General features: G+C 51.0%; 1 protein-coding gene across 2 annotated transcripts; it reads right to left on the bottom strand.

The window, feature by feature from the left end:
* Positions 1-1,802: 1,802 nt before the first annotated feature.
* Positions 1,803-8,375, bottom strand: EOMES (eomesodermin). Of its 2 annotated transcripts, none has more exons than XM_028519018.2 (6): positions 7,092-8,375; positions 5,905-6,059; positions 5,131-5,252; positions 4,527-4,685; positions 4,380-4,441; positions 1,803-3,611 (listed from the first exon to the last, which is right to left on the bottom strand). In XM_028519018.2, the coding sequence occupies exons 1-6, from the start codon at positions 7,967-7,969 to the stop codon at positions 2,873-2,875; spliced, it is 2,115 nt and encodes a 704-aa protein (XP_028374819.1). In that variant the 5' UTR covers positions 7,970-8,375; the 3' UTR covers positions 1,803-2,872. The 2 variants fall into 2 exon arrangements, with proteins under 2 accessions (XP_028374819.1, XP_028374820.1); XM_028519019.2 differs by having other exon boundaries at positions 1,803-3,554.
* Positions 8,376-13,824: the final 5,449 nt, after the last annotated feature.

Here is a 13,824-nt window from a genome sequence, read left to right as displayed (position 1 = left end):
TAACGTTTCTATTAAACACTGGGAGGGACTTTTCACAAGCACCAGGTTCTTTGACTGTACGGTGCAAAAATATACAGGACCCGAAATAGACTGGGACCAGAGTCGGCTTTATCCCAGCAGAGATGAGCAATTTCGGGCTTTCCAGAGGGCAGGACAGATCACCCTTTAGAAATTCCACAGCATCTCCCGACACGCTTTGGTTCCTCGGGGATTGGAGGACGCGTCTCGCAGGTTGGGGGGGCGGCGGGAGGGCTCCTTCCGGAGTCTGAATGTCATCGAGCACGCAAACGTGACTCAGTTATCTAAGTGAACTGTTACTCAGTTAGCGATTTTTCCAAATCTTTGAGCTCACTTTCATTTTGGCGGTCGAAGGAGCCTGTGGTTGAAGTGGTAAGTAGCAACAGTGTAATGTGAAAGGCACTTTGTAATGGAAGCACAATAAATAGCTTCGCTTGTCAAATAAAATAAAATAAAATAAAATAAAACCACATAAACCAAATTCCAAAGCGAGAGCTTCCAGCTCAGGGTAACCTCTGGGCGGCTTTGGAGAAGCGTCTTTTGAACCTGCACGGTCGGTCGTTCGGTCAGAGACGTGGCGTTCGAGTCCGAGCGCAGAAGGTCGATGGCTGCGCGGGAAGAACTCGCGCCCCCAAAGGGGGGAGGGAATGGGAAACTGGGGAGAGGCGAGGTACCGGCTCCTAGCGGCCTTAATTGGACGCGGAAGGGGAGGAGGTCCGGGCTGATTGCTCGCCTCCCAGCAGCTAATCCTCTTAGCAGCTGCATTTCCGCGCCACGGTTTGCAGAATGACCCTCCCGGCCAGACCTTTACCCCGGGAGGGTCGGGAGGGGGCTGGAAAGGTTTGCAAGCTGGGCCTAAAGCCGTCTGCTGATAAACCTGGCGGGACGTCTGGCAGGGGGACAAAGGGTCCTCCGCCCCATCCTCGGTTTAACTCTTCCGCGGGCCCAGGGCTCAGCCGGGGGATGGGGTAACCCCCGCCCTCTTGGGGTCATGAGAGCCACCGAAACGGAGCTAAGCGCGAGGCGAAACGCTCCCGGGTCGCGGTTTGCAGAGTGGCGGACACGACTGGAACCCTCGCGCCGCAGCCCGTCTCGGGCCGAGTTCGGCTGCCCGCAAGGCGCCCCGGCCCCCAAGTGCACGAGCAGCTCCCGAGCCGCGCAGCCCCAGGGCTCCGCGCAGAAGCCGCAGGTGGGAGCAGAAACTGAGCCGTGGGCGGCCAGCTCCCCGCCGCTCGGCACGTACCCGGAACTCGTGGGCGCTCAAAGGGCCGGGGGTTCCCAGGGAGCCCGCATGGGTCAGGGAGGGGTGGTCCCGAGGAAGCCTAGTTAACAGCCCAGAAAACTAAGTGGCCACGCACCGCGGTAGGGCCTGGAAGCCAAGGTGGCGAAGTGTTCCAGGCTTGGATTCACCTGGTGAAGGCGATTTTGCATCGCGGCAACCTCCACCCTCCATACCTAGTACCCGCTGTCCAGACTTCCCAGTGGGGTGAGGAAATGACCCCATTCACGTTCGAGGAAAAAAGGCAAAAAGCATCCCCACTCCCCCTCATGACTGCAGTGTCCACATAGAGATTCTAGAGCCTTCCATGGCAGGGAGAGGGGTTGGTGGGGCAGTGTTCATGCGAGAAAGGGGCGGAAGAGGAAGCAAAATGAAATCTTTAGGTTAAACCCATAGTACAGAAGACAGAGCTATGCCTGTTCCCTTAATGAACCACATTTATTTTAAAAAAATGACTAAGACTGTACATAAAAATCCAAGATCTCTAAAAAGTCTATAGGAGCTGTGGCATCGGGTTTTAGTTTTATTCACATCACGGCGTTGGGTGGGCGTGGGGGTGGCGGAGGAAGAGGACGAAATAGGAGTTTTCCTTAGACACGGTTCAAGTTAAGTACAGAATAGCTGAATACATTCTTACCTATCTAACAAGTAAACAGAATATCCCCAAATATGGTGGGGGTGAGGAGAGAAACGACCCCCGCTCCGGCAGCAGTTGTTAGGTGATCCGCGAATTCTTTACAAAGCCAAAGCACCAGTGGTACATCATCTCAGACACCTATGTAGACTATTTGTACAATATATTCCACGTTATTCTACAGTGTATCTAACCTCACACAACTGTACACTTTAAATTTTTTCTTTCTCTCTTCCTTTATTTTTTTGGGGGGTGACTCCCTCTTTTGTCCTCTCCTGAGTCTTAGGAGCCCCCCAGGCACACAGCAGAGGCCTAGCAAGCCAGGCGATCCTGAACCAGGGCGAACATGGCTTGTTCTGAGAGCCATGGAGGGCTCTGAGCCGGGTAAAACCAGTCCCTTCACTCAAGTTCTTCTGGCTTCCCAGGCCTGACATCTTTTGTCCCTAGCAGAAGGTAAGAGCAAAACGTCCCCTGTTGAAGCTTAAGGACCAGTCCTTCTTTACTAGAAGCAAAATACCTTACTGAATCTGGGCTTCTATATGCTTACAGATTTAAAAAATACTGTAGAAATAAGAACCAAAGCTTTCAACTCATTGGATAGCGCCCAGCACACTCAATCTCCACAGCCCCCTTTCTCTGAACGTTTAGTGTTTCCAATAAATAACCCTAAAAACCTTGAATAACCCTTCAAATTTTAAAACGCTTCAAGTCCTCCGTGAACTTTATTTTAGAAAGAAAAATAAAAAAATGCTAGCCTTGTTCCAGTTACCTGCAGCAATCAAAAAGCTTTGGCACCTTCTTTTAGAGAATTGCACAGAACAGGATGCATCAAGGTGGAAGGCAAACGTCTTTTTGGCAACCTAGGCAAAGAAGACAACAAGAAACACCACCAAGTCCATCTGCAACAAGTGAGCTCATTTTTATGAGGTTAAAGTAACTCTTTAGGGAGTTGTGTAAAAAGCGTAATACCCTCCCATGCCTTTCGAGGTGTCTTTGCTGTACTCTTCAGCATTCATGTCCTCACACTTTATGGAGGGAGAATTTTCATTACTGGAGGTGCTGGGGGACAGCCGCCTTCGCTTACACGCACTGGTGTAGACCCCCGAATCATTGGAATCCAGAGACTTGATGGAAGGGGGCGTCTCTATCCAAGAAGAGCTAATTTCTTCTTTGACTTTCTCCTTGGAGAGTTGATTTTCAGAAAACACAGGGGGGCTTGTTCTGGAGGTCCATGGGAGTCCGGCCGCCATCTTCCTCTGATAAGAACCTCGACCTCCCCACCCTGCCATGGCAGGGAAGGCTGGGTCAGGGTAATACCCCAGGGCATGGGATGTCTGGAGGGGCAAGGATTTAATACCATATGGGAGCAATGTGCTGGAAGTATATTCAGACTCATAGGAACCGATGTCTAGTTTGTTGGTCCCAGGCTGCTGGACAGGCGTGACAAGCCACCGCTGGGGAGGGTTGGCCACCTCTTCGTTCTGTTGGGGTGAAAGGAGGCCGTTGGTCTGTGGCACGGTTCTCTCGCCATTATAATATCGGGCTTGAGGTAAAGTGTTGACAAAGGGCTCCGGGAAGAAGGACTGAACGCCGTACCGACCTCCAGGGACAATCTGATGGGATCTAGGAGAATCCGTGGGAGATGGAGTTAACCTGTCATTTTCTGAAGCCGTGTACATGCTACAATATAAAGAGAAACACTTAAAAAAAAACAAAACCCTAACGTTGTCCCCAAACAAACCAAATTCCCAGAAATGAGAAAGTCTCGCGTACTGGCTCTGTGCTGGGAGCACCGGTCTGTTGGTGTGGAGAGATGGAGGTAGGAGATGCCCTGGCCCATCTGAACTGGAGGGACTCCTGGCTCATGGGGAACACTTTCCCACATAGGAAATAGTTCCCTGCCAGGCATTAGAGTATTTAAACTATAGGATATCCACCTTTGCAAGTCTTAGGGTTTGAGGAACTCAAAGCACCTCTCCCTGTCAGTGTGATGGAAGGAATGCTGACTGCCGTGGGAGGAATCCCAGATTTAAAAGGCATTTGCAGAGCCTTGCTGTTGATGTGAAAATTACATCCTCTTAGTTTCAGGTTTTTCTTATGTTAAAGAAAAGAGGGGGAGTAATAATACTTGCTCTGAGGGGATAAAATAGTTGGATTAAATGGAAAGGTATGTAAATGCAGATTATGAAAATTTCAAATCTCCACTTAAATGTTAAAAAAAAAAAGCTCCTCATTTTTAAGCCCTTAACGTTTCTTTAGAAATGAAGAAAACCCTTCTGAGAAAATTCTAAAGCAAGATTAGTCAAAGCCAAAAAAATAAGTAAAAATAAAAACAGGTAAAAATGGCAAACATGAAAACTTTTTTCTAGAAAAGTTTTCGGGAAAGCATCTGTTTATGAATGTCCTGTTCACAGAGCACAGGGAAGCATGAATTAAAGCAGCACTTACGAATCATAGTTGTCCCTGAAGCCTTTTGCAAAGGGGTTATGATCAATCTTTAGCTGAGTTATCTGGAGAGGGGAAAAATAGTTGTTGAGTGCTTTACCACACTGGCCCTAGCTTTTCCGAGAGCCTTGGGACACTTGGGACACTCACATCGGTGTTTTGGTAGGCAGTGACCGCAATGAACTGTGTTTCCGAGAAGGTAAATGTCTGGGTCTTCGAGGGCTCGTTCAAGTCCTCCACGCCATCCTCCGTCACCTCCACGATGTGCAGCCGTGGCTGGTACTTGTGTAAGGACTGCAGGACTATCATCTGGAAACGGTACAGGAACAGAGCGGCCAGATTGAAAGAGTCTCTCTTAAAGGCTCAACTGAAGTAGGTGATCTTAAACAACTACATAGTCTGGGAGGGGGCTTCTGCTCGCGTCCCACCAACGGCTGTCTTTTTCCATTGCCACGTTTAAGGTCTCATCGTTGCCATGTTGGAAAGTTAAAACATAGCCGAGCATGCGCGTTTCAGAAACACTGTTTCCTCTTGGTTTCCTAAGTCCTCAAAAGATTTCAGTGTTTCTGTTCCTATTAGTCAACTCACTTATTGAAATCCAGCAAGAAACTGAAAATGAGAATATTCAAGAGAAAGAAAAACAGAAACAGGCGATCAAACAGGTAACACTGCAGATGTAAATACAGTGAAGGGCATGGAAACGTGTTAGAAAAGAGACCTACAGCCAGAAGACACCCCTCCTCTGCCACTCTACCTGAGTGTTGTTGTTATTGGCGCCTTTGTTATTGGTGAGTTTTAACTTCCCGAAGGAAATCTCCTGTCTCATCCAGTGGGAACCGGTATTAGGAGATTCTGGGTGGACATACATTTTGTTGCCTAAGAGAAAATGAAACAAGACACAAAACCCAAGCATATAGTGCTGTTTACAAGTGCGGTGTAGTGGGTCGGGGGGAGGGATGTCTCGTTGCCCATGGTCAAGGTTGACAAGCAGGACTTGCAGCACAAATCTCCCCAGCACTAGTTGCTTAAGGAGGCCAAAGGAGACCAACTAGACTCAACCCAACCCCACCTCCTCCAGGGCCCCTCCGCTTCCACAGCTTTCCTTGCACAAGGTGCTCGTCTTCACAGCACCTCAAAATATAAAAAACAGAGCCTAGAGGAGATGCCTCTGGTAGTTCAAATAAAGCTGGAAGGACAACATCTGGTGGGAATGGTTGCATTTTTATGCTCAGACTTGGGTGGGGGGCGGGTGCTTTCTCAAGTGGAGATTAGAACCCGGCCAGGAGAGTCTGTGACAACTCAGCAGAACTGTGTTCTCAAACGCAGGCACTGCAGGGCAGCAGCAGGGCTTTGGTTCCAGTTCTGTGTATCGGTGAGCGAGAAGTCTGACTTAGCAATTCTCTCCCTTAGCCTGTCTGTCAAGACAAAGGAACTCATGCTGACACTTCGAGGTTCCAGGTGGAGGGGAAATGCTTGTGTCAAGGGTTCCCCATCCGCCCCTCCCTGCCCGGGCCTCCTCACTCCTCACCCTGCATGTTATTGTCGGCTTTGCCGCAGGTCACCCACTTGCCCCCCTGGAAGCGCCAGTGGTTGGGGTCCGCCAGTACCACCTCTACGAACACGTTGTAGTGGGCGGCAGGATTGAGTCCGTTTATGTTGAAGCTCAAGAAAGGAAACATGCGCCTGTGCGAGGAAACAGAGCCGGGAGAAGCGACTTAATCACCTGGAGAGCAGGCCCACGCGCGGCCAGGCTCGGGAACACCCAGGGTAGGGTCGGAGGACGACACTGAGAAGTCTCCAGAAGGACCAGAATACCGATCAGTGGTCCTTACTGTGTAAAATATTTAAGTTGGCAACTCTTTGACCGTCCCTTCTCCCAAAATAATTTGCCCCAAAGTCAGTATTTCCCACAGTCACCTGCTTCTGCGCCATCTCCCCACTCAAGTTCTCGACTTTTTAAGATGCTTATTCACTTGTCTTCCACAATGTGAAAAGTCATTAATTTTTATAAGTACAAGTATCGGAGAACAACATGAAGTTGTTCTTGTTAAAAAAAAAAGTTCTTTTTTCTTTCAATTTTTATTGGTAAGGCTAAAAGTCCCTTTTGAGAGCCCCTCTGTCCCCACCACTCACTACCCGCCGAGAAACCACTGTTAGCACTGTTAGCAGTGGGATGCGTCTCAGAACTCGCTCACTCCCCGAACTCCAGCCAGGTCTGGCTCCAGGGTCTGCCTAACCAACCACCAGGACCAAGCCTCCCGCGCCCGGGCTCTGGTCCTCACGCCCAAGCTCCGGAGGCGCCCCACCGAGACCCTGGCGCCTAAAACTGCGGGAGCCCATCTACAGCGCTCCGGGGGCCCACCCTTGCGCCTCCCCCCATTCTCTGTTCCTCGCGGGCCAGCAGGGAGCAGAGTACCGCCGATCGGGCGGATCTAGTGAATCCAGACTTGTGGACAAGCCTCAAGTTCCATTTCCGCGCCTCCCTGTCAGTCCAGGTCAGGATGACCGGAGGGAGGAAGCAGCCGTTAACATTAGCACCCAGCACAAACCTCCCGTGAACGTCAGGGAAGGACACCGAATCGGAGATGCGGCGTCTCCACTGAACTGCTCTCGGGAAAACACTCTCCAAACAAAAAGTGCATCCCCGGCCTTCCTCAGGGCCACACTTTCACTGTCCACCCCTCGCGCCCCGGGTCCCCTCCGCGCCGCGCTCACCTGCCCTGTTTCGTAATGATCATCTCGGTTTGGTGGCGGTGGAATTTGAGCCACAGAGGTCGATTGCACAGGTAGACGTGGGCACGTAAACTGGAACCAGAAACCTCCAAGCTCCCCCATCCTCCGCACGAGCCCGCGGCTGCTGCCCCGGGGTACGGCCCATAGAGCGGAGCGCCCTGACTGTACTGATAGGCTCCCGGGCCGCCTCCCCCGCCGCTGCCTGCACCCGCGCCACTGCTCGCGCCGACTCCCGGGCCGAACTGCGCCCTCCCGGGTGGGCACACAGTCGCCGGGAAGCCGCCGGAGGGCAGCATGGAGCCATAGGGGTAGCGCGCACCGTTGGGAGCCGGGTACACAGATCCGTGGGGCGCTCCGGCTGCAGCCTGGTACGGAAAGAGCGAGCAGGGCGCGGCTAGCTCGGAGCCCTGAGGCCCGGGGGACTGGAGGTAGTAGCGCTCGGAGTTCAGGCTGTCCATGGAGTAGCGCGCGGTGGCGGCGGCGGCTGCGGCAGTAGCGGCGGCAGTCGCGGCTGATGGCAGCTCCTCTTCCCCGCAGGGGGAGCCCTTGCGGCCGTCCGGGGGCCCTTGCTTGGCCACTGCCGCGGTGCTGGCAAAGGCGTCCCCGGCGTCGGCGTCACTGAGCATGACCGCGGGGGCCCCCGCGCCGGCAGTTGCGGACTCCCCGCTCCCTGCCTCGCACGAGAGGGTGCCCGAGAACTTCTTGGGCGCTTTGTCTAAGTCCAGCCTCTGAGGCGACGGGGTCGCGCCGGGGAGGTGACCAGCGGTCCCGCTGCCGCCGCCTCGCGCACCCTCCAGCGGGTAGAAGTGCGCGCCAGGCAGGTTCACGGAGTTCACCAAGAGCTGCTCCCCTAACTGCATGCTTTACAAAGCGCAGACGGCAGTATTTCCTCTCCTCCCCTCGGCCTTATTATAAAGGCAGGATGGGGGAGCCAGCGCCCTCTTCCGAGGGGAAGGTAACTTCCCCTTCCTCCTGTGCCGGGGCTACCCACCTAGCGACGAGCGGGCAGCTAAGGCGCGCTCGCGCGTACTGAACCCAGCGCCCTTTCCGCGAGGAAAGCGCACTGAGTTCGAAAGGTAGAAGGTGGAAATCGATCGAGAAGCGCTCTCCTTTTCTTAGCCGTCCTTCCAGTCTCTCTGGACCCCCACCTTCCTCCCACACTCACACCCAGGAAGAAGAGGATTTGGACCTCTGTTCCCATCCACCCACCAGTGCTAGTCTTTCTGCCCTTGACCGCCAAGCTTTCGGTCAAGTTGACCACTTGGAAACTTGCAGGCTGTCATTGGCCGCTTTATATATGTGCTGCCAGGGAGGGGCTTCGCGCGGCCCCACAGTCCTGGGACCCTCCCATTGGCTGCTGGAGGTGACACTAATTCAATTAGGCATGTACTAATTGGATCAAGTCGCCTGCGACTTTATTTTCCTTTTCCTTTCGTCTAATTTTTTTTTTTTTTTTGAGATTCTGTCCTGCTGTGAGAATCAATTCTAGTGTCTATTTCCCCAGAGTTTAGGCGGACAGCGTTTGGGTTCGCCGCGGGCTCCACTCTTGGCACCGACAGCATCTCCGCGCTCTGAGAGGAAAATGCGGGGGCGGGAGCGGGTTTCGAGGCCGGGAGGAGAAAGGCTCTGCAAGTTGGCTTGTGGGGCGGCCTGGTCCCTGAGGGTGGGGATGTGGGGCGGGTTGGAGAGAGGCCCAAGCGAACTCTCCTAGTCAGGGGCTGGAACTTCAGGCACACTTTCCTCCAGAAGGGAAGGACTCCTCGGCCTTCCACACACGCGAACCACTTTTGTTCGGTCCCAGCCTTTTACTCAGTGGGGAGGACTGGTGGGAGGAACCTCGCGCTTGGCTTTTGGGATTCGGGGACGGCGAATGCACGCTGCCATCCTTGAGGACCAAAGCCCTCGGCTTAGAAGCAGAAGCCCCGGAGGGTGGGATACTAGGGACACCCACATCCCCAGGCCAACATGCCTGCTTGCAGGAGGCAGTCCTTTCTACTCCCCACAATTTAAAATGCCAGCCGCTCAGTGTCCCTGAATCCCGGATCCTCCCCCCACCCATCCTCAGCTGCGCCTGACACCGCGAAACAAAGGTTCCCCAGCAGCCTCGCGGTTAAGATTCCCCGAGCCTCTCCTCCGCGGCTCAACACAGAAGGTAGAATAATTAGTGAAATAATCAGTTTGATATTGAATGAAGCCCTTTTGCCCCAGCTGCCTGCTTCGCCCCTGCGCTTCCGCAGACAGTAGAGTCAAGAGTGGCGCCGTCATATTTTATTGTTATTACAGGGGACGGGGCAAGTTTCCTTGCTGATCAGAAGCCTGAATATTCGCTGTTAATAAGCAATTACAGACGCTGCTTGTAATCGCTACGGGAGCGCATTTTCCGGCTGAGATGTCGGGACTCTGCTTCCCCAACCGAACACGATCACACGGGAAACTCTTCGCCCACAACAGATGAGGCGGCCGCGGGATTTGTTGAGCTCTCACACGCTGGTGCAGAACGGCTCGAAGTTGCCTCAGCTAGGTTCAAACCACAGCAGCACCAGCGTCGGCGCGTGTGGGTTAGAGAGAGAGAGACGGTCTGTCGGTCCTAATGCAACCCAGACGCTTCTGGGCTCTCACCAGTTTTTCGCGGTGCTGAAAACAGAGCGCGCGCCACGGTCTCCAGTGTTGAGGCGCAGCCAGAGGGCGGGAGCGAGTGAAGCGAGTGGGTTGGGACGAGGGCGCCTCAGTGCCCGGCCAGAGTGGCCCCGGGGCGGATCCCCGGAAAGCTGGCCCCGAGCGGCCTCAGTTCTGCGCTCCTTGCATTGCGTCCCAGTTCGGTTCAGTCTGGGTTTGGCGTGGCCCCGCTCTGGTCGCCCACCGTCCACTTCCACTCCCCCGGCTGTTGTTTTATTTTGACCCAGGGAAGGCTTGAAGAATTGAACTTGGCAAATCCTTTGTGCTTTTGCAGACTTCACGATTTTCAAAGTGGAGATTCTGTGAAGGGGATTCGAGAGCAAGGAAAGGAAGGGGCCGAGAGACTGGAGTGGGTCGGCGACGTGGCCCGGGGCTAGGGGATCCTAGTAACTACTCGTTGGCTCCCCCGCCTTACCCTTCAGCTTCAGTGTGTTTGCTGAAAAAGTAGGGGTGAGATCCAATCTCACGTTACTTGGAGATAGGGTGGCGGCGGGTGGATGGCAGTTTTGCGGTTTATTGCTGCGAGAAAACGGGCCTTGGTGTCCCTTCAGATCGCTTTCGAGGCGACCAAGGAAGCGCTGAGAGTGGCAAAGTGCCATCGCAGGCAACAGGCATCGTTCCGACCTACTCTGGCGCAAGTAACGCGGGCCAGCTGTCCCCCGTGCCACATCAGAAAGGGCCGATTTTATTCCAGCCCCAGAGCAAGCGCCTGAGACGCGTGGGTCCATTCGGGGTGCTACCTAATTATGAAATCTGTACGTACACGGTATGTGTAATCAGAAGTAGTGTTGATTCCTGGGGCAAGAAACTGCAGTTTTTCTCTCTCCACCTCACCAGGATTGCTATTATTTCACCCAAACTTTAACCCATTTTACAGATGGGGAAACAGAGAGAACCAAAATTCAGGCTCCATAAAACTGGCCTGGGACTCAGGAATTTTGGAACATGAATAATAGATACATAATTTACATCACATTTTATAAGCATATATTACAAATACCTTTTTTAAATACAAAGAAAAATTACTGTTTTTAGGTTAAAGATGATTTTTCCCCCTGACCGCATAAAGACATCTCACTGAATGGTTCTTCTGTACTAATTAACTCATTACATTTTTATGATTACATACAGAATATACTAGTCTCCGCGCATAAAGAGTGACAGGCGAGCAAATCTGTGACTTCTTATTTGGAGTGGGCTCTTCTTTTGCTGGCTCCATTTTGCTCATAACCAGGGAAAGGGACATGAACGCTATTTTCACATGTCCCAGCCGCACTTTAAAAAAAAAAAGGCTCATTTTCCAGAAATAGGAACAGAAAAGAAACCTAAGGCAGTGGCTTCAGGGAACACGTCAGGCAGCAGCCTTCTTAGATTGGGCGGGCAAATAACAGAGCCTCCCAGCCTGTTTGCTGTTTGATTTCAATTACACCCCAAGCTTCATGAAATCCAAATGAGACATTTATTGAAAGGTGCCTGGTTTTATGTGGCTCAACTGACAGTGTATTGGAATACATTGAACAAAAACATCAACATTGGGGAGGAAACGTGGAGACCCCTTGGAACCCCAGACCCAAATGCTGGCTGGATTAACTCAAATCTCGCACGTTTCCGCCTGAGATGGAGCAAGCAGCACCCTTTGATGGTGACGGTGAAACCAAGGCCAAGCCTGAGTGTGAGCCCATTAAGGGTCTCCGCTGTTGTCCCAAGCAATAATTCCAACTTCATGCCACTGTCTCGCCCTGATAACACAAAGTGACTGGCAGCCCAGCCAGGTGAACCCTTTACCCCCTTCCTTCCTTTTAATGGCAACCTCTATGGGCGCTCATCTTTTAAAAGCAAAGCGGAGAACCATCTGGCTGTCACAGGACTATCCCAATCAAATACATACGCACATGCACGGACGAGTTACACTGGTGAGTGCAGATGAGTGCAGTGATACACAGTGTGCCTCCTCCCCACCCTCCCCCCACACAACCAAGGGGGCCTATATAAATGTCCCAATAAATTCTATTATTTTCACCCCCACTAAAAATGTGTTATCCAAACACTGTCCGTGTTATTCAAACACTTTGTAAATTCTGAGCAGACTTGCTGCCGGTTCTCCTTTTAACCCTAGGAAAACATTCCAACATTAACCGGTCACCGGCGCTTCGCCTGGACTCTGGGAAAACGTCAATGGGTTTTTTGTGGTGAGTTGGTCCTTTTACTATTTATCTATGGCCTTTTCTTTGTTGACGTTACATTTTATTTCACCATCTCGGTTTCACTCTTTGGCCCTTTGTTCTCTGCTGGCCAGATCTGCCACCTCCGCTGTGCTTGCCGAGGGGGGGAGGGGGCTTCCATCGCCGTCGAGTTGTTCACGTTTCACTTTTCTTTTTGTTGAAAAAAGAAAATGTCCTGTAAGATAAAACACGTTTGGCAAGGACAAGTAGCGGTGGTTCTGCTGGCAACAGCAAGATATTCCCACCAACTCAGTTTCACTTTTATAAGCATTTATGTTTACCATGACACTGAAATGGACTGATCACTTGCTTAAAAAAAAATCACCAGGTCCACAAACATGTGAGGTAAAGGGTTATATTCAACCCACTGTATTTTTTCAAACAAAAAATTGACCAATTTCAACTATTATCTTAGCTATCAATTCATATGTTTAGATGGCTGAGTGCAACTGTTCACTGTTTAAATATGAGGGGGTGGGGGAATCCTGTAATGAAAGTTAAGAAACATACCAAATTGCTTATTTCAAAAAAGCAAGGATTCATCTCTTAACATTGAACCAATAACTTTTCATGAAAGTAGTTTTTAAACTACAAATGATTTCCTGGATGTAGCTGCTGTTTCATTGTCATCATCATCATATTTATGGAAGTACGTAGATTTGCATAAATAACAAGCAAAGCCACAGGAAAGTAAGTAAACAAAGTAAATTACTCTGGAAAGTCAGTTATGGGAATGTTTGGCTAATTGTTGCTGCATTAAAATATGAAAGAGTTATACGCTGCTCCGCCTGTCCTGCTCACTTGGCACCTCGAGAGGCCTGCCACTTAGGTGCTCACCCGTTCAGTGAAGAAAAGGTTCCTCGGTTTGTGAACTAGAACAGATAACACAGCCCAGGGGCCGCGTCAGGCAGGTCTCAGGCTTTATAACCACAAAGACTCAAGTGAAAATGCTTTTTTTCCTTTTCCTAAAAGAAAAAGGAAACAGATCTTTGTAAATTAATGGAACAGGCATTTTTACCGTTTTTAGACTTTTTAAGATTTTGAAATTCTTGAAAATCTTGTTTTAGACCTTCCCTAACCCAGAGTTCTTACATTATGGCATGCCTTTCCATGTGCTGCTCATTGCTGACATATCTCCAGGGAAAAACACAAAAGTTAGTGTTGGAATTGCAGTGTTAAAGCGAGTGACCACCAGGTAGTCAAGGAGAAATATCCTGAACACGCATCATTTGCACAATACTAACAGAGTTGGCTTTTGGAAATTAATGTTTCACCAGGAGGCACTGTTAGGAGACAGGTGCGCCAGGATGTCCACACAACAGGTGGTCAGAATCCGACTCTGTCGACCAATGCTTCAATATGACTGGGAGCTGGAATCTCAGATCCAGACTCTGCGTGAGAAACGAGGAGAGGGGAAGTTTGGGCTGGGGAGTTACTCAGCTGAAAGAATGAAGCCCACAACATAACCAAGGAAGAGAAAGGAGACAGAAGGAGGAAGAGGAAGGAAGGGGAATAGGATAGAGACCAAAGAGATCATTCCTTAAGCTCTCTTTTCAGACCCCTATGAGAAGTTGTAGGCTGGACTGTATGTATTTGTGGCCCTTTCACTAGCCTTGTGGGTCTGGGGAAGCTCCTTCACTTCCCTGTCCTCAATGCCCCCATGTAATAATAGCACACAGAACATCAAACCATTTTAGAACAGCACCTGGCACAGAGGAAGGTCTGGAGTCTTTCCTATTACTACCATCACTCTCACATGGAGCTCACTTTTTGCCCTTTTGACTAGGTACTGGGAATAAATGGGGAATCCAGACATC

The sequence above is a fragment of the Phyllostomus discolor genome, chromosome 7 (genome assembly GCF_004126475.2).
Source record: "Phyllostomus discolor isolate MPI-MPIP mPhyDis1 chromosome 7, mPhyDis1.pri.v3, whole genome shotgun sequence".
Taxonomy (NCBI): Eukaryota; Metazoa; Chordata; class Mammalia; order Chiroptera; family Phyllostomidae; genus Phyllostomus; species Phyllostomus discolor.
Note: the sequence above shows the minus strand (reverse complement) of the source record. Positions and strands in the feature narration are given on the sequence as shown.